Source organism: Oncorhynchus masou, chromosome 12, assembly GCF_036934945.1.
Source record: "Oncorhynchus masou masou isolate Uvic2021 chromosome 12, UVic_Omas_1.1, whole genome shotgun sequence".
In the NCBI taxonomy this organism is placed as follows: Eukaryota; Metazoa; Chordata; class Actinopteri; order Salmoniformes; family Salmonidae; genus Oncorhynchus; species Oncorhynchus masou.
In genome coordinates this window covers 34,532,082-34,556,232 of record NC_088223.1, presented here as the reverse complement: position 1 = coordinate 34,556,232, position 24,151 = coordinate 34,532,082, and the positions used below count along the sequence as shown (strand labels likewise).

The 24,151-nt window shown below is 44.2% G+C and overlaps 1 protein-coding gene across 4 annotated transcripts; it reads right to left on the bottom strand.

Moving 5' to 3' along the window:
- Positions 1-3,953: 3,953 nt before the first annotated feature.
- LOC135549905 (GON-4-like protein) lies at positions 3,954-23,291 on the bottom strand. 4 transcript variants are annotated; one of them, XM_064980284.1, is made up of 28 exons: positions 22,620-23,291; positions 21,663-21,946; positions 21,432-21,539; positions 20,840-21,045; positions 20,567-20,641; positions 20,400-20,450; positions 20,254-20,319; positions 20,036-20,131; positions 19,600-19,716; positions 19,206-19,403; positions 17,545-17,743; positions 15,603-15,707; positions 15,470-15,510; positions 15,197-15,315; positions 14,602-14,812; positions 13,888-13,974; positions 13,549-13,726; positions 13,213-13,363; positions 11,995-12,145; positions 11,591-11,707; positions 8,507-9,730; positions 8,303-8,387; positions 7,723-7,904; positions 6,345-6,542; positions 6,047-6,190; positions 5,545-5,867; positions 4,928-5,030; positions 3,954-4,729 (listed from the first exon to the last, which is right to left on the bottom strand). In XM_064980284.1, exons 2-28 carry the CDS (start codon positions 21,934-21,936, stop codon positions 4,610-4,612), a joined length of 4,929 nt encoding a protein of 1,642 aa, XP_064836356.1. In that variant the 5' UTR covers positions 21,937-21,946; positions 22,620-23,291; the 3' UTR covers positions 3,954-4,609. The 4 variants fall into 4 exon arrangements, with proteins under 4 accessions (XP_064836356.1, XP_064836358.1, XP_064836357.1 ...); XM_064980286.1 differs by having other exon boundaries at positions 20,269-20,319; XM_064980285.1 differs by having other exon boundaries at positions 20,254-20,304.
- Between the last annotated feature and the right edge of the window lie 860 nt (positions 23,292-24,151).

The window sequence follows — 24,151 nt, the reverse complement described above, 5'->3', positions numbered from 1 at the left end:
AAGGTGTGATTGTTTTTTTTCTAGCAATCTGTAGAAAATTGACAAGTACAGTTTTAACATCCGGTAACAAAGTTTATATTGATATATAAACCTCTTGACTTGCTGGCTGCAAGCTCACAGATAAATCATTTGAAGTTGTGGCCTTTGCTTTAATGTCTGGGCACTCAAACTTGAGGTGGATTTGAGCTACAATGTGGGTGATTCAGGAATACAACTGATCTGTGATGGACTGGTCTGCACTCACTGCAAACACTAAGGTAAGTGGCGATGTCTGGACCAGATTGACTGAATATGTACTAGTCATTTTCAGTGGGGTATAAAACAGAACATGAAAAGCTAAAATCAAGTTTGGGAATAATTATTGCTTTATTCTTCCAAACAGGCTTGCTGGCTGTAATATATCCAGAGAATCTTGTGAGACTCTGGCCTCAGCTCTCCCGTTGGCAGATCCACGGCTAACAAAGCTGAGCCTCAGCGACAATAACGTTGGGAGGTCAGTGATGAAGAAGTCGTGTGCTGCTGGACAGAGCTGCCCACTTTGGGAACTAGACTTCAACGATTTGGAGGAATCTGGAGTGTGTGTCCTCAATGGACGTCTGGGCCAACAATGTAGGCTAGAGAAACTAGCGTGAGTGGAGATGTTTGCTTATCATCATCATCATCAACCTGTCTTCATATTTTCAGATTTTGCGACCACATTTCTCTTAGCGGTGAAAGTAATGTGTTGTTTGCTTCGAAACATGTAAATAAATTATCCTCAGTATCGCTAACATCCCTCCCTCTTCCTAATAGATCGTCTGGCTATAATCTGGACACATGAATCCCTAGAAACTCTGGCCTCAGCTCTCAAATCACCATCTGATTGAGCTGGACCTCAGCTACAACGATGTGGGTGACAGATTCAATTGCTGGGAAATGGCCTGATAAGTCCACATTGCAAACTAGCCAACCTAGGGTAAGTGCTGTTACAGTTTATTCAACAATTCCAGTAGTAATATTGCCATTTGTGGAGTTAATGAAAAGTATAGGTGAACTAGCAGTACCAATACATGTTTTGAATAAATATGCAACACCTCACTAACATTTATGCAAGGGTACCATTATACTAAATAAACTAATTACTACAGATTGGCTGACTGTTATCTTTCATATGGATGTTATGAAAATCTGGTATCAGCATTCATGCCTCAAAACGCATGCCTGAGAGAGCTGGACATCAACTACAACAACCTTGGGGACTGTGGAGTGAAACTGCTCTGTGCCGGACTGACGAGTCCACTCTGTCATATAGAGATACTGCAGTGAGTATTGTTGTGTGTACCGTACAGACAAGGCAAAATGCTCAATGAAGGCAAAAAAATAAAAAATAATTTAAAATAAAATTGACACTACAAAAATGTTTAAGTAATTGTTGCCTCAGCGTGCAATGCCTCACTGTATTTCTGGGCCTGTGCAGGTTTGATATAACCTGTATATTCTACCTCGTCTCTTTCTCTTTGTCTGAGGGAGTGTAATATGACAGGTGTATTCTGTTCAGATTTGGCCACAGTTTTGTGTTCTTCCAACTCAAAGAATTGGAACTACGAGACAATAACCTGCAAAACTCAGGAGTTGCACTTCTCTCTGCTGTGCTCAGAGACATACATTGTGAAGTAAAGTGATTGGGGTAAACGCAGCTTTGCGGTGTAGCATTTTAATAATGATAGATACTGCTTATGCAAAATGGCAGGGTGAAACTGTACTGTGTTATTATTTTTTTAAATGTACCCCAATTTTTGTGATAGCCAATTGGTAGTTACAGTCTTGTGCCATTGCTGCAACTCCCGTACGGGTCGATAACTACGCGCCCTCCGAAACACGACCCAGCCAAGCCGCACTGCTTCTTAACCCGGAAGCCAGCCGCACCAAGGTGTCGAATGAAACACTGTACAGCTGGCGACCGTAGTCAGCGTGCATGCGCCCAGCCCGCCACACGGAGTCGCTAGAGCGCGATGGGACACGGACATCCCGGCAGGCCAAACTCTCCCCTCACCCAGAAGTCCCCTAACCCGCAAATTGTGCATTTAAAAACTCCCTGGATTTACAAAAGAAAATTAATTGATTGCAGGTTGTCTGGCTGTAAAACCACAGAGGAAGGCTGCATTTATCTGGTTTCGGCTCTGAGATCAAACCATTCACACCTGAAAGAGCTGGACCCGAGTTACAATCACCCAGGCGACTCTGGAGTGAAGCAGCTCTCTGCTGTACTAGAAGATCCACACAGTATGCTGAAGAAACTCAGGTAAACTCAAAAGAACGAGCAAAACCTTGATACTGAAGAAAATCTTTTTACCATCTCGGGGTTTCTGAACTTCTGTAACCAACTATATTGACTGAATCTAAATCACTGACCAGGCCTTTGATTTTCTCCACAGAGTGGAACATGGTGGGGAATGCAGGGCCAAAGCAGGGCTGAGAAAATGTAAGTCTGTGCTAGATAGGAATTACAATAAAATGTGGGCTACAAGTAGTCAAACCAAACATTTTACACATAACGTGAGAGAATTTGTACACTCTTGTATAAAGTAATTAAACTGGCTCAGTTGAGTTCCGTTTACCCAAACACAAAGCCTGACACTAGCCATTTTTCTTATTGCCCTCAAACTTGTCTGTAGATGCCTGTCTGCTCAGTCTGGACCCAAACACAGTGCACCCACACCTGTCACACTCAAAGGGGAACTGAGAGGTGACGCGAAACGTATAGAACCAGCAGAAGCTCTTGATCACCCAGAAATACTTCAGCACTGTCGCCAAGTTCTGGGCAAAGAGTTTCTGACTTCACGCTGTTTCCGGGAAATAGAGTAGAGCAGGACGAATGTTGACATCGGAGCCACATATAAAAAGAATCAACAGGAAAGGCGAGGGCTCGGAAAGCATGATCGGGATGAATAACAAGTCCTTTAGCTTGGTCTGTCATCGTGAAGGCAATCACTTCTGTCACAATGGGAGGATCATTAAAATAGCCACTCCACTTCCTCCCTCAAAAAGATTTGGGGTGTGTCTGGACTGGCCGGCTGGCACTCTAGCCTTCTACAGTGTCGCAGCGACCCACCTGCATACATTCCACACCACGTTTACCGAGCCCCTCCATCCCGCGTTTGGAGTTTACATGGGCTCAAAGCTGACACGTTGCCAGTTTGACTAGAGAGTCAATCAGAATATATTCAGTGCATACAGAGTAGTATATTACATATGAGATGTGACAGTAAAATGTGTCTACTGTAGTCCATCTGCTGCATTGCATTGTACCAATTGTGTATATAGTAGTTTAAGTTACTGCTGACCACAATCTTTTGGATATTGTTAGGTTCTAATTCTTAGAGTAAACTCAGACACTATGAAAGCTTAAACCAAGTGAATTATTCCCAGAGGATCAATACAGCTGCATTAGACAACGACATTACACACAAGCACTGATATTTAACCCTTTCTCATAGGTCGAGTCTCCTCCTACACATCTGAGCAGCCAACGCATCGCTGTTGCTAGACAGAACCTTCGTGATAACTGTTCTTCCTCAATTCATCTGACCTCTACCCCAAAGTGCTCACTCCCCAATTCAAGGCTCTCATGGTGATTGCTACCAGACTGTGTGTCTCTTCTCCTCTCATAAGATCCCTGATGGCTAACAATAACAGATCCTGACAATGTAAACGTTATACATTACCCTCTGTCCCTCAGTGACATGAATAAGTACATTTCATTCTCAGAACACAACAATTCGGATAATAAAACTACTGTATAGCATATAAATGTTTTTTTTTCAGTCTGTTCTGGAAACTACAACTTTTAATTTATTTTTTAAATAGTCAAAACACTGCTCTTGAACCATTCATAATAAGGCCTACTTAATGGTTGGTGTCATAGTACAGCAATAAAAAGATCCCTGAATGCAAAAAAACAGTCTGGTTGTCCATTATGTAAAACAATTATGTACACTTTATTCAAACAGTCATACTAGCAACCAGCAAAGCATCAGTCAATCCGTGTCATAATGAAAACACTACAGTTGGCAATCAATTGTCCATTTTCATCCCTTTTTTTTTACATTTCAGCAGAATTTAATTCAACATGATTGTGCTATAGTCTACACTGACTCTTACTGTGCAATGTGTTTCTCTGAATTGTGATTTGGAAGGCCCTCATGAGCTCTTCCAATATTACTTTTAGCCGGATACAGCTCTAAGACCTCTTGCACATCTTATGCGCTGTTCTCCTTCATACATTCAAGAGGGGTTGGATTTCACATTTTAGCACCTCATAACACTAGGAACCTCATGGCCTGAACATATTAACACATTTGGAACCCTTGTACTTCGTCTATGCATACTAGCACAGAAACGAGTCCTGGCCGTGTCTTAATGGCCCCTGCATCTGCGCCATCAACGGGAGACTTACCCATATTTTTGCACCTTCAGTAGTGTTGAGTCAGAGAGGAAGCACAGTCAAGTGCCAACCAAGTTTTTAGAGATTGGTCAAGCGCTCCTCCTTTTCTGTGGCTTAAGACTGCAGTTTGTCAATCCTGCTGACTAAGTGTTATTACGGTATTGTTCCACTGGTGTTGGGTCCTGCTCAGTCCGGGTCTGGCTCTCTGCTGCTGGTTGGCTCTGTGTCACTGACCTCCTCGTCGGAGTACACCCGCTCGGTGGAGGAGCGGAAAAGGCGCATGAGATCCTGGAAACGGGCACAAACCTAGAGGGAACACATTTAGGAGAGTTACGGTAAAGGAGTACATTTTTTTTTTTAAAGAGTTAGCTCCTCCAACATGACGAGGTAATGTTTCGTAGACGGAGGTGGTGCCATAACTAAGTGGAAAAGGACCCTTGACAGATCAGACTATTACTCTGTTGCAGCCGCTCTATAAAAAGACGCTACGCTTCTCTCTCTCACCTCATTGGCTGTCTTGTTGCCAAGTTGGGCGGAGACGGCTTCAAAAGTTATTTTATTTGCTCCCTTCTGCTGACAGGCGGTCAAGATGGCACGGTCCGCCTCCCTGTTACAAACAACGAAAACAAAGCAAGATTGAACACAACAAATTTAAAATTGTGAAATATCTATTTGGCAATATACCAGAATGATACAATACACTTTGCATCCCACTCCTTAAAGCGGTAAGCAGAAGTCAAAACAATAACAAAGCGTTTTCCATGCCACTGTTTTGGGAAAAAGCTACAGGATGGGCCTGGAGAAATGTAACCACTCAAATTCATTGACAAAGCTATGGATGCAAGAACTAAAAATCAATGAGAACATAGTAGTTGTAGTGATGTTTTGAGGCTATACCGTGTTTGTTTACATTTACTTTGTTTACAAACATTGGCGTAAACACGTTTCTATTTTGGGTTCTGAGGATGGATGACCATTGAACTCAGCTCATGTGGCATTTCTAAGTTATAGTCTTCAAGAATCAAATTGGTACATATTAATTTACAAGTCAAAAAAGTTGATGTAGCAACTGCAGATTGCCCCTTTAAATGAGCATACAACAGGAGGACAGTGGCTCTAACCTGGTCCAGAGGATGACTTTCTCTCCACTGGGTGTAAGTGAGATGTTTTTGGCACAGACTGAGGACTCAGGGTGGGTGTAGTGATCCACCTCTTTGTCCTTCACTTGTGTGGCTTTTGGGGTTTTAGTGCCTTGGCATCTCTTAGGTTTATTTGCTGCTGATGACTTCTGGGAAGTGGAGATTGTGTTGGTCACATCACCACGGCCCCTGTTCTCAGTCTGACACTGCAGCGAGGGCCGTAAGTGGAGCTCGTTGAAAAACACCCAGAATTCACCCTGCAGGTGGGTGTGACCTCGGAGAAGGTTGGCTATCTGGGCCTTCACCTGAAAGATAAAGAGAGACATTTAATGTTCTAATCTACCATCTCTCGAATCTGAAAAATAACTACGATATTTCCCTCCTTTCTGCTCGGCTAGATTTGATAATGATGTTATACTGCTGTTTTCCACGACAGTTAGAACAGTGTGCTCATGTGAAATCAATGTAGCCCTTCCTAGCACACCTCCTTGATTCCAGCAGGACTGAGAGTAGGGCCTCCTTGAAGGACGCTCACTATCTTGCGGTAGTGGGAGGAGTTTTCCCCAAAGCTCAGCTCCAGTTGTCGCAGGAAGTGCCGGCTACGCTCAAACGCCTGCTGCTCTGACAGCTACGGCAGGGGGAGGAGAAGGAATATTAACACCCTGACCTCTGTCACACACAAATAAGAGATAGTTTTGATGTAATCACAGCCAAACACAGGTAATGGACGAGTTTCAAAGTGTATATTTTCAAAGTGTATAGGAGGCTAAGCCAACACATACCAGTCCACACTCCTGGGCTTGTTCGGGATGGAGGAAGGCAGCAAAGTCTCGGAGAAGCTCCGGCCACTCGTTCAGAACAGGTTTAAGCCTCATGAAGAGTTCCACGGAGGTGTGCCCATCTCCGTCCTGCTCAAACTCATAGAGTACCTCCAGAAACTCCTCCACGCGCCCCGGCACCTCCTGCAGGGCATGGCACACCTGGTCATAGAGCAGAAGAGAGTTATATAGTAGGATATGCAGAGTTATATTTGCAATAGCATTAAGGATTTCTTAAATCCTCTTAGGTGGTTAAATTCCCTTTATAGAGGATGTGGGGCGGTTCTGGACCCGTTCCAACTGACATTTTGGTAATACAAAGCACTCTGTGAATGTCGTAGGATCCCGTTCCTTATAGCGCCTACCCCCATCTGTCTGCTCCGCGCTGCCACTCTCTCAGCGGAGCAGACTTGAAGTGTCAGTTTTCAGACCTCACATTTGCATAGGGAGTGACACGTCACATCTTCGGACCTATCCAGACAAAGAACTGATTTGCTCTTCCTCTAAGTAACTGATATTCTCAGCCGGATTTAGAGCTCGCATACATGTACTAACTAATTTCAAAGAATTGAAACAAGACCGCATTCTCTTGGTCACAGGAGGACGAAATTACTGTTTAAAAGCCAAAGTTGTAATGAATCTGCACACATTTGAAAGGCGTATCTGCGCCACTCAGTGAACGTTTGGGAGAAATTTATCCGTCGTCAGTTATATGAAATTGTGGCAATATTGTCCTGTCACTAAGTATGGTCATATTTATTTGACTGTTATAAAAAAAGCAACATCTTATAGCAAGTTGTTTCTAATTTGCTATTATATTTAGAAAGCATGTTAGTCATTTCAAGCCCTATTGCCTCACTTTTGTTGAATAGGGGGATAAATCATGATTTTTTTTTTCATAATATTTGAGTATGGGTCCTCAAAGTGACTACAGCTCAGCAATTTATAAAACATGTACCAGAAAGGAGTTCCAGACCTTTCTAAAACCACACAACAGTTATTGTTTATGACCAACCCATGAAAATAATGAAGTTTGGGTATGTCTATTTAGGCAGAAATATAAATTATGTTGACAAGAGGGTGGCTATAACTGTGAATAGCGCCACAATGTATTGCATGGTGATGCACTGCACGCAATCAGAAGCTGCCTTATTCCGATGTAGTTTCACAATGAATGCCACCCAGTATAATTCAACTCATTTTTTGGGCCAACTTCACCCAATTAGAGGGCTGTTCATCAGACAGAAAATGTAGCCCAAAGCCTTTGCAGCCTTTTAAGCACCTTGGGTGCGAGAAATGCGCTTTATAAATAAAATGAATCATCATCATCATCATTATTTACCCTGTTGAGATAATGCTGAGCGAAGCCTATTTCCTTCTTCTCCCTCAGGGGGTCGCTGTCGAGTAGGTTGTCATGGTCGTAGATGATCGGTAGGCTTTTGGATAACCCCTTGCTGCCGACTACTCCAGTGTGATGCTGCTCGTGCCTCGAGCTAGGAGGGTTGGGGCTACTACTATGGCATTCTGGGAAGGACAAATCAAATCCAGCAGGTGTGGTTAGATGGGAGAAGAGGAGGACTCCCCAATTCCAAATAGACCCCTAGGACTTTGTAGAAATCTGAAAGGATTTAATAGCATTGACATATTTCATGAACCTATGTGCAGCGTTTCCCCCTTACACATTTAGCAGCGGAGCACCACCGCCAAATCATGGCCGCCACTGCAAGAAATGTAATAAAGTTTTATTTACAATGTAGATATATAGATGTATGCCCCTGGAAGACCCAAAATCGGCCACCCCGCATAGGAAGACCCCACCCTTGCTAACTCTGTCACTGCCGCTGAAAAAAAAAAACAAGGGAAGAAAAAAAAGAACTGTGTCCATCCATGTTGTGGCGTTTAAAGATTGGTGGGAAACTAACCTGAGGATGTGCCTGATTGTTCACCCTCTTCCAAGTCCTCTGACCTCCCCCCTGACGCCAGCCATGACAGTTTCTCCATCGTCTCCTACAAGGAAAGATAACACACAAACCCAACCTATGAGACGTGTGACGTGTAAATAACTTGGCAAATAAAATGTATTCATATGTTCATGTAATATCAACGTCTCGCATGACCTCACTCACCTGCAGCTCTGGCACGGACAACGTGGACTCCTCAGAAGCTGGTGACATCACTTCCTCTACCTCCTGATCTCTGTCTCCCCTTCCCTCTTCACCCTCCCACTCTCCGTCCCCCATGTCCGACGGCCCGGGCGATAGGTTCAGCGTTATCGCCTGCCCCTCTGACTCCTCAGCGGGGTCAACGGGGTCAACGCTCCCTGGGGGGCTGGCAGAGGACTCCGACAGGGCCAGGAGGGGCATATCATAATCACCTCCATCCTCATCCACCCCCTCTTCCTCCATTACAGCTGTGACGTAGTCGTATGGGGTCAGAGCCTGGTCCAGGGCAGGTGGTTCCGTGGAGGCTGAAGGCTGGGGCTTCCCCTCACTCTTCAGGCTGCTTTTAGGTTTCTTTGTCACCCGCCGCCGGCTCATCCTGGAGGATTTTTTCTTGAATTGTTCGATAGGAGTCGTAGTAGAGACCGAGGTTTGGGTTTCGGTAACAGTGGATGCTGTTCTACTACTCATGTGGGGCAACAAAAGGTTTGCGCCACTGGTGGGGGCCACGGTATTCAGGTTAGTTTGGGGAGGGATCTTGTTGGGTGGAGGGGCTGGCAGCAGCCTGGGCAGCCTGCGGAGGTTGGCGAATGTGCTGAACTTCCGAGCAACCAGGTCTTTGGCCAATGGAGCGAAATGTGACAACCGGGAGGCCAACACCCTGGCGGATGGGGCAGGACAAAGGACAGCTGCGGGCACTGGGGCAGGCAAATTGAGGATGACGTGCAGGGGTTTCTGGGAAGGTTTGGGTTGAGGCTTGAGGGGACGTTTCAGATGAGGCTTGGTGGGATGCTGAAGAGAAGGAGGTTTGGATGTTGCAGGCTGGATGGGCCGCAGTTTGTGGTGGGCCATGCACTGCTGAATCACAGCACCCGTCTGGGAATTATTTTCAGAGCATGTAGTTCCACTTCCCAGACTCTGTGTGGCGTTGTGCGATACAGCCAGGGACAGCGAGAGGTCACAGGGTGGTGGACGGTGCCAGCGCCTGAAGCCGCAGCGCTGGAATGAAAGGCTGTCGGGGAGTTGGGGCGGGTAGCGAGTCCCGAGAGGGAAGCTGTAGTCCAAAGTTCTGGAGGAACTGAAGAGAAGAGAGACGAGTGGGGCTTTCTTTGATTGACATGCCGACATTGCTTCTGTATCCGGCGAGCTGTTGAGTTCCCTGATTGCCTCGTAGATATAAGGCAAACTTCTCTGTAGGAACAGAACATTTATTTAAATCAATATGAACTATTTAGCTGGTTCCTGAAATGTTATCCTTTATCCAAAATAAATGTACTTTCATCTTCACTGAAATAAAGGTTGTTTTGGACTGGAAGTTTCTTTATTGTTAGAATATCTGACATAGGCAATATGGTGGAATCTCTCCTAGGACAAATGGAAGGCTAGGTGGCCAACAATATACAGTGGCAAGAAAAAGTGAACCCTTTGGAATTACCTGGATTTCTGCATAAATTGGTCATAACATTTGATCTGATCTTCATCAAGTCACAACAATAGACAAACACAGTCTGCTTAAGAGGTTAAACTAATAACACACATTATTGTATTTTTCTATATTGACTACATAATTTAAACATTAAGTGGAGGTCGGGAAAAGTACGTGAAACCCTCGGCTAATTACTTCTTCAAAAGATAATTGGAGTTGGGAGTCAGCTAACCTGAAGTCCAATCAAAGAGACGAGATTGGAGATGTTGATTAGAACTGCCCTGCCCCATTAAAAAACAAAACACCTCACAAAATTTGAGTTTGCTTTTCACAAAAAGCATCGTCTGATGTGAACCATGCATTGAACAAAAGAGATATCAGAAGACCTAAGATTAAGAATTGTTGACTTTACATAAAGCTGGAATGGGTTACAAAAGTATCTCTAAAAGCCTTGATGTTCATCAGTCCATCAGCACTGTTGCTACTCTCCCTAGGAATGGCCGTCCTGCAAAGATGACTGCAAGAGCACAGCGCAGAATGCTCAATGAGGTTAAGAAGAATCCTAGTGTCAGCCAATGACTTACAGAAATCTCTAAAACATGCAAACATCTCTGTTGACGAGTCTACGATACGTAAAACACTGAACAAGAATGGTGTTCATGGGAGGACACCACGGAAGAAGCCACTGCTGTCCAAAAAAACAACAACACTTCTGCACGTCTGAAGTTCACAAAAGGACACCTGAATGTTCCACAGCGTTACTGGCAACAATATTCTGTCGACAGATGAAACTACAGTTGAGTTGTTTAGAACATACTATGTGTGGAGAAAAAAAAAGGCACAGCACACCAACATCAAAACCTCATCCAAACTGTAAAGTATGGTGGAGGGAGCATCATGGTTTGGGGCTAATTTGCTGCCTCAGGGCCTGGACAGCTTGGTATCATTGACGGGAAAATTATTTCCCAAGTTTATCAAGACATTTTGCAATGGAATGTTAGGCTGTCTGCGAATTGAAGCTCAACAGAAGTTGGGTGATGTAACAGGACAAGGACCCAAAACACAGAAGTAAATCAACAACGGAATGGCTTCAACAGAAGAAAATACGCCTTCTGGAGTGGCCCAGTCAGAGTCCTGACCTCAACCCGATTGAGATGCTGTGGCATGACCTCAAGAGAGCAGTTCACACCAGGCATCCCAAGAATATTGCTGAACTGTAACAGGTTTGTAAAGAGGAATAGTCCAAAAACCCTCCTGACCGTTGTGCAGGTCTGATCCACAACTACAGAAAACGTTTGGTTGACATTATTGCTGCCAAAGGAGGGTCAACCAGTTATTAAATCCAAGGGTTCACATACTTTACCCACCCTGCACTGTGAATGTTTACACGGTGTGTTCAATAAAGACATGAAAACATATAGTTTGTGTGTTATTAGTTTAAGCAGACTGTATTTGTCTATTGTTGTGACTTAGGTGATGAGAACACATTTTATGACCAATTTATGCAGAAATCCAGGTAATTCCAAAGGGTTCACATACTTTTTCTTGCCACTGTAGGTTCTAACTATCATAGGTGTTGATTTGGGATTGGGATCAGGCAGTAGTATTCTATATGTAGTTGGTACCCTCAGCCATCCGGGCATGGCTCTCTCCTCTCTCTCCACTGAAGGGCGCAGGTCACCCGGTTTCACTCGGTCACAGGCCACCGGCATGGGAAGGACCACTTTCTGGAGCTGGTAGGCCTTTTATTAAAAAATTATTATAATAATTGTTAAAAAAAGACGTGGGGAGAGGTGCTTTTTGAGGTCCATTCGTTCATATTGTTTATGGTCAACGCTAATGTTAGTTGAGTATTAGTTCATGTTAGTGGATATGTGGATCACTCCCTCTCCTGGATAAAAGAACAGGTCCAATTTAAGGAAACAACTAACTAGAAACTAGTAATTTACAACTAACCCAAACTATAAACAGTCGCCTTAATACATTTACTTTAGTAATAGTGTATATAATTTGTATATCCGGGTCCTACCTTGATGACGTTGTTGGGATGGGTGTGTTTACACTTCTCCATAATGTGGTCGCGGAGCTGAGAGACCCTCTTGGCGCGGAGCAGGTAGTGACACAGCAGTTCCTTGGGCTGGAGGGTCTCCCCCAGGTTTCTCAGGCCCAGGACGATCAGGCTGGAAAAACAAGATGGCGGAGAGTAAAGGACTCAGCCTACGGACTTAGTTCATCTGTCAGCGAGTTATTAACACATATAAAAAGCATGCAGAAATCAAATAAATTTTAGATTTCAAGTTAATGTACTACGGAAACAAAATGTGTTTAGGACAAGGTGTGCATTTAAAAGAGCATACACAGTACACTGAATAAAAATATAACCGCAACATTTAAGTGTTGGTCCCATGTTTCATGAGCTGAAATAAAATATCCCAGAAAATGCTAATTTCTCAAAAATGGTGTGCACAGAGCCGTTGCCAGAGAATGTAATGTTAATTTCTCTACCATAAGCCGCCTCCAACGTCATTTGAGAATTTGGAAGTATGTTCAAACGGCCTCACAACCGCAGACCACGTGCATGGTGTTGTGTGTGCGAACGGTTTGCTGATGTTAACCTTATGAACAGAGTGCCCTATGGTGGCGATGGGGTTATGGTATGGGCAGGCATAAGCTACTAACAAACTGCATTTTATTAATGTAAATTTGAATGCCCATTGTTGTGCCATTCATCCACTGCCATGACCTCATGTTTCAGGATGATAATGCACAGCCCCATGTCGCAAGGATCAGTAAACTATTTCTGGAAGCTGAAAATGTCCCAGTTCTTCCATGGACTGCATACTCACCAGAAATGTCACACATTGAGCATGTTTGTGATGCTCTGGATCGACAACATGTTCCAGTTCCCGACCAATATCCAGCAACTTCACATAGCCATTGAAGAGGAGTGGTACAACATTCCACAGGCCACAATCAAGAACCTGATCAACTCTATGTGAAAGAGATGTGTCACGCTGCATGAGGCAACACCAGATACTGACTGGTTTTCTGATCCACACCGCTACCTTTTTTTAATGGCATCTTTGACCAACAGATGCGTATCTGTATTCCAAGTCATGTGAAATCCATAGATTAGGGCCTAATGCATTTATTTCAATTGACTGATTTACTTATATTAAGTATGGGCATTAAAAGGAGGTTATAACATTTGGGCATAATATTGGGATTCTAAAAAGGTCCTTCTTACCAGTCCTCTCCTGCGGTGAACATGCTGACTGAGCGGGCGGAGTGCAGGGCTGGGTCCAGGCTGACATGGGGCAGTAGCTCAGGGTACAGGAACACCGGACGTGTGGCAAAAAGCCACGCCAGCTGGGGTGGCATCGACGGGTGCTTCCGGACTGGCAAAGTGGTAACACACAACAAACCAGTTAGAGTGAGAGAGATGAATTAGGCCTACATCCTGAATGAGTTCAAACATTTTCAACTGAGAAGGGTACATTGTAATTCAATTTAGTAAATTAGAAATCATCTTAACCTCATCGATTTGACTATCATCATGGCTCTCATGCATGCACATGCTTACCTCTCCTGCATGTTCGTGGCTCGTTAGGGGCTTCCTGGTAAGGGATTGGGGACAGTCTGAGCTCCTCCAGTAGTGACAGTGCTCCCTGTAGGTTACAGGCTCTGAACACACTAGTAAAACATGTCTCCACTGGGCCCTGGGTCAACTCCCCACGCTGGGCAAACATCTGTAACTCCATCTGTGAGTGATGAGAGAGTGATGAGAGAGTGATGGAGAGTTAGCGAGAGAGACAGAGATATGGTGGGAGTATCAGAGAGAGAGAGAACGAGAGTATATTTAGAAGTTGGTGAAGCTAAAGGCACTAGTGAAAGTGGGTTTGTCAGTATGTTTCTCTCTCACCAGGAACTGCTTGGTGGTGGCTGCTTCACTCTGCAGTGCAGCCACCGGGCTGGTTAACATATGGACCTGAGTCAGGAGCTGGACGTGCTGCAGACGGAGAAAAATAAAGTAATTACCGACCAAAAGAAGGTTGTCTTCATTGTGGATCCTTGACCAGGATCTCACTACCGAGGTTTTGATTTAGATGTTTGTTTTGACCAGGTTTGGCTCATCAAGATAAAAGCTCAATTACAAAATATTGAGCATAAAGCAGGGTCCGGATTAATTCCAATTTCATTTGAAATTCCAATTGAATTCACTCATTGAGTGGAGAATTTGCATTGAATTCAATTTTGGGTTAGAATTGAATTTGTAAAATAGTTTAACCTTTGGAATTTAATAATTGTACATTTCCCAGATAATGGAATTAATGCACTTAGTATATGAAATGTACTGCAGAATTTGTTTTTGATTAGTTAAACGTGCATTCGTTTCCAGCTAGGCTGTCTGAACAGTCACATGATCAGCCTGAAAGCCCGAGGGAATTTAATTTGAATTTGTGGAATTGTTGGGGACAATATTGAATTGGAAATAGAATTCTTAGAATTTACCCAGCATTGGAATTTAATTCTCTGAATTCAAAGACTGATCTGGAATTTGAATTGAATGAATTTACAGGGAGAGGGAATTTAAATTTGTGGAATTAACCCTAACACAAAGCCAAGGACCCCAGACCTGCTGGACTTGCTGCTCCAGCTGGAGTCTCTGGTGGTGGGAGAGGGTGGGGGTGAATGGAGGCGGGGGCTCCCGGGGCTTGGTGATGAGGGCCCTGGGGACCAACAGGCCCTGACTCTCCAGCAGGGCCCGGCGACGCCGGATGGCGTCCAGCTGCTCCTTCACCGTACGGTAGCGCCCTGCCGTCACCTCCGGCATGGGGTCCTCCAACCTAGGGATCAAAGGTCAAACTGGGTCAGCTATACATAGGTCAAATCAGAGGAGGTTGAAAGTTGTCACTGTGTGGGTGAGTAGACGGTATAAAGGTTGTGATTCGAGGTTGAAATCAATATACAGAATTCAGTTTCGCAACTGAACTGATAGAATGTTATTCACTATTTATTCCTCGTGTCACCATTTCTATTTTTGTACCTTTATCTCTGCATTGTTGAAAAAGGACCCGTAAGTAAGCATTTCACTGTTAGTCTACACACCTGTCGTTTACAAAGCATGTTACAATTAAAACAGTATTTGATAAATGGAATTATTTTCTTGGGAAGATGCCAGTGTAACAAACAACATCAGAACAGTGTGTATAGGAAGTGGATACACCTACGGGATATCTGGCGGGGTGTTGAATGTGGGTGTCCCCAGGGCAGGTGCCTCTTCCTCCCTCTCCTCCTCTTCCTCGTGTCCCTCCCCATCTTGCTCCTGAGCAGTCAGCTCATCCTGGAACTGGAGCACACACACACAGATAAACGATACATAGACAACCACACAACATACCAAACACAGAGGGGTAAAGAAAGGACACATAGAAGGGGTGTTGAGGGAAAGAGAGAGGGAGAGAAAAAAGAGACAAACAAACACAACACAGATCCTCTCTTACTGTCTCAAACAACTCCTCCATCAACTGGTTCACTTCCTTTTCTGTGGGAGAGAAAAAAAAGGGAGATGAGGGTCAATGCCTGACAGTAACAGCCTAGATAAATTGACTCCATCTCATCACCAAGGTAACTCACTGGTAATGCGGACGGCTCGGTCATTACGGTAATCCTCCACGTCGGGTTCGTCGATCTCCGCCAGGAAGTTATACTCAGGATCGTCATCATCATCATCGCCTTCCTCTAAAAAAACAAGTAAAAAAGAAGGAGAGAACATCAAGAAAGAGGATCAGAGTGCAAGAGTGAGAAGAAGCAACTCAATATTAGGAAGGTGTCCTTAACGTTTTGTACACTCAGTCTAGATCAGGGGTCTGGTTGGCGTCACTTTTCCCTCAGCCCTACAGTGGGGCAAAAAAAGTATTTAGGTCAGCCACCAATTGTGCAAGTTCTCCCACTTAAAAAGATGAGGCCTGTAATTTATCATAGGTACACTTCAACTATAACAGACAAAATGAGAAGAATTTTTATGAATTTATTTGCAAATTATGGTGGAAAATAAGTATTTGGTCACCTACAAACAAGCAAGATTTCTGGCTCTCACAGACCTGTAACTTCTTTAAGAGGCTCCTCTGTCCTCCACTCGTAACCTGTATTAATGGCACCTGTTTGAACTTGTTATCAGTATAAAAGACACCTGTCCACAACCTCAAACAGTCACACTCCAAACTCCACTATGGCCAAGACCAAAGAGCTGTCAAAGGACACCAGAAACAAAATTGTAGACCTGCACCAGGCTGGGAAGACTGTCTGCAATAGGTAATTAGCTTGGTTTGAAGAAATCAACTGTGGGAGCAATTATTAGGAAATGGAAGACATACAAGACCACTGATAATCTCCCGCGATCTGGGGCTCCACGCAAAATCTCACCCCGTGGGGTCAAAATGATCACAAGAACGGTGAGCAAAAATCCCAGAACCACACGGGGGGACCTAGTGAATGACCTGCAGAGAGCTGGGACCAAAGTAACAAAGCCTACCATCAGTAACACACTATGCCGCCAGGGACTCAAATCCTGCAGTGCCAGTCGTGTCCCCCTGCTTAAGCCAGTACATGCCCAGGCCCGTCTGAAGTTTGCTAGAGAGCATTTGGATGATCCAGAAGAAGTTTGGGAGAATGTCATGTGGTCAGATGAAACCAAAATATAACTTTTTGGTAAAAACTCAACTCGTTGTGTTTGGAGGACAAAGAATGCTGAGTTGCATCCAAAGAACACCATACCTACTGTGAAGCATGGGGGTGGACACATCATGCTTTGGGGCTGTTTTTCTGCAAAGGGACCAGGACGACTGATCCATGTAAAGGAAAGAATGAATGGGGCCATGTATCGTGAGATTGAGTGAAAACCTCCTTCCATCAATCAGCAAGGGCATTGAAGATGAAAAGTGGCTGGGTCTTTCAGCATGACAATGATCCCAAACACACCGCCCGGGCAACGAAGGAGTGGCTTCGTAAGAAGCATTTCAAGGTCCTGGAGTGGCCTAGCCAGTCTCCAGATCTCAACCCCATAGAAAATCTTTGGAGGGAGTTCAAAGTCCGTGTTGCCCAGCAACAGCCTCAAAACATCACAGCTCTAGAGAAGATCTGCATGGAGGAATAGGCCAAAATACCAGCAACAGTGTGTGAAAACCTTGTGAAGACTTACAGAATACGTTTGACCTCTGTCATTGCCAACAAAGCGTATATAAACAAAGTATTGAAAAACTTTTGTTATTGATCAAATACTTATTTTCCACCATAATTTGCAAATAAATTCATAAAAAATCCTACAATGTGATTTTCTGGATTTTTTTTCCCTTATTTTGTCTGTCATAGTTGAAGTGTACCTATGATGAAAATTACAGGCCTCTCATCTTTTTAAGTGGGAGAACTTGCACAATTGGTGGCTGACTAAATACTTTTTTGCCCCACTGTATATCTAACAAACTAAAGACCAGGGATAGGTGATTACTACTCTAACGGCCGAGGGAAGTTGCTAGGCGTGGATTTGAGCCGCGCGCACACACACGCACCACCCCCTCACCATCGTTGTACATGTCAGAGGTCATGATGCCCTGCAGCCAGTGGGTCCACTCGGGGTCCTCGGGGGCGGAGTCACACCCGTACATGTCGGGTGTGATGTCAGGGGCACAGAGCTCTGCCTCCAGCTGGCCCATGGGGACGTCCCGGAGGGGCCTCTTGGAGCGGGTACGACACGCCATCAGACCGTCCGCCAGGGGTGGCTGTGAGAGTGGTAGGGAGACAACAGGGATGAAGGAAGAGAGGGAACAGAGAGTGAAAGCTTGAGTTTAGCAGTGCAAAGTCAGGTAAATCTCCAAGCATGTCTTTGGACAGGTAGTTTAGGTAGCACCTCCGGTTTCACGTTTTAAAACGTTTTCCCTGTTTCAAGCCTACTGAACAGGACCGGGAAAGCAGAAATCTCTATCACATTCCATTCTAAATCTATGAGCACTGCATTGATGGGTTGCGTCTAGCAGGAGACATTATCTGGATTGGGTGGTGGGCGATTCTAGGTCAGGATAGGCCGAAAATATTTCAGATTGTTCTGGCAATTCTCAAATAGAAACGTCATTGGGAGGAAAGATGTTAGATCTTCATCCCCCTTGGGTTGTGCCATGGCGGAGATCTTTGTGGGCTATACTCGGCCTTGTCTCAGGATGCTAAATTGGTGGTTGAAGATATCACTCTAGTGGTGTGGGGGCTGTGCTTTGGCAAAGTGGGTGGGGTTATGTCCTTCCTGTTTGGCCCTGTCCGGGAGTGTCCTCGGATGGGGCCACAGTGTCTCCTGACCCCTCCTGTCTCAGCCTCCAGTATTTATGCTGCAGTAGTTTATGTGTTGGGGGGCTAGGGTCAGTTTGTTATATCTGGAGTACTTCCTCCTGTCCTATCCAGTGTCCTGTGTGAATTTAAGTATGCTCTCTCTAATTCTCTCTTTCTTTCTCTCTCGGAGGACCTGAGCCCTAGGACCATGCCTCAAGAATACCTGACATGACTCCTTGCTGTCCCCAGTCCACCTGGCTGTGCTGCTGCTCCAGTTTCAACTGTTCTGCCTGTGATGATTATTTGACCATGCTGGTCATTTATGAACATCTTGGCCATGTTCCGTTATAATCTCCACCCGGCACAGCCAGAAGAGGACTGGCCAGAAATTGACAGGTCATTAACACAATTACAGCCCACTGCACATTCAGCAAATCACCAGTAGAGGGAGTTCCCTTTGAATCCATTTTCCCAGTCACTGTGTTGGGGGTGCTCATAAAATCAAATCATAACTTCAAAATTTTGTTAGCACAAGCCCACTCTGGAAATTTGATGTACTTATACAGTATATTGTTCCAATGAATATGTTTTAAAGTTATAGAATCAAAATGGGTACTTTAGAGATATTATTCAAATGTTGAATAAATGTATATTTCAGAACCTAGACACTTCATATTGTAGAGCACACAATGAGTTTAATGACACCGATGTCGTCTGTATCATGTACGGATCACAGATTATAAGGTCTTACAGAAAGTATGTACAGTATAGGCCTAAAAATAGCCACTTTAATCATGATTTAACAACAACAAAAAAGTTTGTGATACAAATGTAAAAAATAAAAAAAACATGTCAAACATCATTCCTCCCAACGAAGTTTCTATGTGAGAATTGCCAGAACAATCTGAGATATGGCCCTGGTACCTGGTAGGGCTCCAGGCAGACTGTGCCGATGGCCAGCTCCTCCTCCACGGCATGAAGCTTCTCCAGGAAGCTGAATTCTGGAGGGGCCCTGGTGGTATAGAATCCCTGTGGGCCAGAGGAGGAGGAGGGCTGGGGGGGAGGGGGAGGGCCCATGGGGACAACCTCCACCTTTAGGTGTCTGGACCTGCTATGATTGACCTGGGAGGAAATGAGTTTCATGAGATATACATTTCAATGTTGATCTCACAAGAATATAATAATAACATATTATGCTACTTACAAAAGGCAATATTCTGTATATTATTCATTTTTACATAAAAAACAAAATGCTTATACATATGTTATTGCTTGAGGCAAAAATACAAATATTCATAATTGTATTGAAGTGTGTCACCTGCATGGGGCTGCAGCTCCTGTCGTCGTCCATCTCTGTGTGTATTTTCCTGTGGAAGCCTCCTCTGATTCCCCTTGGAGACGAGGCCGTGCTCTCCATGTCACTTTCCTGAAATGTCTACACACACACACACAAAGTCCAACACAGTCGTTTCAATATATAGAGATACAGAGAAACACGAAGGATTTTCTATTTATTTAAAGTATTGGCACATCCAATCATAATGTATCTATGACCACTTACAATCATTTACTGTTGCCATTCTAAAGTTGATAAAGCTGAACTACTTTGTTTTGCTTTTTTAACCACACAATTCTGTACGCATGATGAACGCCTCCCAATGTAAAAATAAAAATAAAACATGTTCATAATAAAACAAAATAAAACATGTTCAGTCCACAAGCTAACACAGAGCCCAATCCTATGAATCTCTTACATCTTCCGCTGTCTCGTCCTCCTCCTCTTCGTCGGGGCAGTACTCTTCATCAGAGGAGTCTTCCTCCGCTAATTGAATGTCCACAAACTGTGGTGCCTGAAAACAGAGAAAAAAAAAAGAAGCAGACAAGCACTTCAGCCCTTTCTAGTTGGGAGCCATACTTTCCAGTCAGGTAATGAGTGTTTAATACTACTTTCATAGCAGTACGATGGTGGTACCTTCTCTTTATTGACCTTTTTGATGGGGGACATGTTCCAAGTGGGAATGACCTGAAATAACAAAGACTGAATTACAAGAGACTCAATAGCAAAACATAAATCTAAATGTACGTTAAAAAACACACACTAAAAGGCAGTGAACTCACCACTCCTTTTTCTACCACCTCCTTGAATTTGGAACGCGTCATCTTGGGCTCCTAAGAGGTAGATGAGAAAGATGTTGAATGAAAGTGCACACAGAGACTTGAACGTGTCAATTCTCAACTGGAAAAGTCTTCATTAGGACATATGATATGCAATGGTTGACACTCACAAAGACAGGCACGGCCTCCGTCTCATTGATGGCAGCTTTCATCATGGCCACCACATGCTCATTGGTGATCACTTCCTGTGGTTCAAAAGGTAAAAAAGGTTTCAAACCAGGCTTACAATCAGCCTGTCTGTATTTGTCTGTCAGTCTATGTGCACTATATGCGAGGTTGTAGGCAAATTGCTATTGTAGGAAATTGACACGCGTCCACAGTCCACACTAACTGTGTAAGAAACATTGGCTAGGTTGCAGCTATTGGCTCCCCTCTGCACTCACGTGAATGATGTTGCGGACATTGGCGGTGGTCAGGTTATGTTGTCTGGACTTGTTCTCCAGCTCACGGTCCAGCTCTCTGTCAATCTCCACCTCGGGACCGGCCACTTCTTGCTGTCTTTCTCCCACCTCTCTGTCCGCAGCTCTCTTCTTCCTCTTTACCCCTCCCTTCTTCCTGCTGCCCTTGTGTCCCCCGCCATGCATTTCATCTGGCAGAGAGAGAGAGTCAATCAGTCTTGAACTCCAACAGTATGCTTTACTCATGCCCCCTACCTGGGGCAGCAGGTAGCCTAGTGGTTAGAGCGTTGGGCCAGTAACCGAAAGGTTGGTGGATCGAATCCCCGAGCTGCCGTTCTGCCCCTGAACAAGGCAGTTAACCCACTGTTCCTAGGCTGTCATTGTAAATAAGAATTTGTTCTTTACTGACCTGCCTAGTTAAATAAAGTTGTTTTTTTTAAATCAAAGGAAAATAGTTAGCTGAGGGGGTCATTTTGTACACTGTTCCTAACCTTGTTCATGTGGTATACAAGATGTGAGTATCGTTTTAGGATCAATTGCAAAGGGTGGCCAGTTAATAGATATAGGTTTTCCTCACCCATAGTGATGACCAGGTCAGTGTCTGTATCCTCTTCTGTCTGAGGGGGGCACTGTGCAGGGCTGCACTGGACAGCCTCCTCTTTATTCGCTACCTGACCTTGAGATCCTGCAAAGAGACTCCCTTGTTTACCTATATATCAATTGCTTAGGTAGGACACACAAAACAGATAAAACATATCATGAAAGCTAAGTGTGATGCGAGATCTACTCTCCTTTGCCCCCTACTTACCCTCAGCAACAAGAAGGTCCACGCTGGGACCCTGGCCAAGCAGGCTTTGACTCTTGAACCTGGGAGACCGTCTCCATGGCGACAAAGTCCCATGGACCTCCAGGCCTCTCTCCTCCTTGGAAGTGGTAACAATGTCACTGGCCTCTGTTGTGAGTGGTGATGATGCATTGTGGGATGCTGGTGGTCTTATAGACTGTGGTTTCTCTGTCCTAATAGATTTGTCAGGGCCACCTTTGAGAGAGCTGGAGTTGCGTTTGCGGACCAGATTCATCATGTAGTACCACCTGTGAGATTAATTGAGAACAAGCATGATAAGGGTTTATGGTTGGGCATGTATTACTAGTCTAAAGTGTCTTCCTATCCTTGTGTCATATGGACCCTTTGATTGGCACTGGTCTGACAATATGTGGGCCAAGCCATACGGCAGAATAGAATATCCTTGCTAGTCAGTATAAGATTATTAGATTTTACCTGTCCAGTTGTCAGCTCAGATTGGACGAGGGAGAGGAATGAGATGCACACTGTTTTTGTACACATATGAGCACTACTCCTACTAACATTAGCTAACACTCAAAGCTAACATGTCAATACTTATCTGCGCAGCTCCTTTTGTAAAGCACTTACATTAACTATCAGACCTCGCTATGTAACATAGCTAGTTAGAGGTAGTATGCATGAAGACGTTTGCATACCGTTAGCTTTAGTTGAAAGATGTTAGCTGTTACTGAGTGAGTAGTGTTGGCCATGGCACTGTCAGTGGCATCAACCATCACGCTTGTTGTTGTGGTGTGACGGCAAGCAAGCTAAGCTAGCTAGCTAAGTAGCTAATAAACTACCTTCGCTAATAGCCTGACAATCATTCTCAACAGGACAACAGGCCAACAAACTAATTTTACACATAGCGAATACTATGTTAAAATTAATTGGTGAATATGAAATTACAAAACATTATCTTACCCGCCACAACACTGCTTGCTCCATCAGCGGTAAACGATGAAACCTTCAACAAACGTTCTGTTTCCTTCCTTCTTCTTCGTCGTCGATAAGGTTTAACTGGGGTTGGCGTCCAAAAAATATTGCATTACCGCCACCTATTAGACTGCCCTTATATTTTGCTTGAAAAATAAATAAACAAATACCCTACCATTTAACACTACAATCATAAAAATAACTTCAATAAATAAAAACATTTTAAATCTATTTAGTCCTATCTCAGACCAACAACCTGTAAAACTCTTCTGATGTCAATTCTCGCACACTCAAATACCTCTCTGCAGCTGCCACCACAATCTCAATTTTCTGCGCCTTACGTTCCATACCTGCAGTACAGTTGATAACCGTTGCTATGAATGCTAAAAATCCAATCTTACATATATCACTTGTTGGCCTTTCTCTCTGTACTGGTAGAGATCTACTATTTACACCACTCCTCACAGGATCCCTCCCCTTGACCCAACTCAACCTGCCTCTCTCACAGGACATTTCTGATCCTCAGGCCAATGGGCACCCTTACAATTAACACATATCACTAATTTCCCCAATGCCACACATTCCTTTGTCTCATGCCCTTCTGCGCACAACATTATGTTTCCAGGTGTAACACAATCATTTTCTTCTTCTTCTTCTTCTTCTTCTATGATATCATGGCGGTCCGCAAACAATCGTTTAAGTACATGCTGCCACCTACTGTGCTGGAATGTACGATCAATGTACCTGTCCAATTCTGTACTTCCATGAAAATAAAATACAAATAAATCCCTACTAACCTCTTCCCCTCACCAACCCCATTAACGTTTATATCATACTGAAACATTCCACCCATAGGATTGTTCAACATGTCAACAACCATTTCAACAGTAACATTGTTACCCCCAATATCTCTTTTGCTGTCTCCACAATAACCTTCAAAATGGCATTTCTGTTTTCCACAAATTGATAACCTTAAAAAATAAAAAATATGAAGTCAACTTTATTTATTATCAAAGTGTCATTTGACACCACACATTCATAACAAGATTTCTGGCCTCGAAACGACGCCAGGACCATCAGAAGCACCTACCCCAACAGTAGGTCCATCTAGTACAGGAGCAGTCATGGAAGCTTCATCAGTCTGACAGTAGGTCCACCTAGTACAGGAACAGTCATGGAAGCTTCATCAGTCTGACAGTAGGTCCACCTAGTACAGGAGCAGTCATGGAAGCTTCATCAGTCTGACTGTAGGTCCACCTAGTACAGGAGCAGTCATGGAAGCTTCATCAGTCTGACAGTAGGTCCACCTAGTACAGGAGCAGTCATGGAAGCTTCATCAGTCTGACAGTAGGTCCTAGTACAGGAGCACCTAGTACAGGAGCAGTCATGGAAGCTTCATCAGTCTGACAGTAGGTACACCTAGTACAGGAGCAGTCATGGAAGCTTCACCAGTCTGACAGTAGGTCCACCTAGTACAGGAGCAGTCATGGAAGCTTCATCAGTCTGACAGTAGGTCCACC

Bases quoted from the DNA above. Each gene is read 5' to 3' on its own strand.
- LOC135549905 (XM_064980284.1), bottom strand. From the start codon at position 21,936: ATGATGAATCTGGTCCGCAAACGCAACTCCAGCTCTCTCAAAGGTGGC. The intron at 11,708-11,994 runs GTAGGACCCGGA...TTTTAATAAAAG, and splicing joins ATCCCAACAACGTCATCAAG to GCCTACCAGCTCCAGAAAGT. The intron at 5,031-5,544 runs GTTAGAGCCACT...TGTTTGTAACAG, and splicing joins AAAGTCATCCTCTGGACCAG to GGAGGCGGACCGTGCCATCT.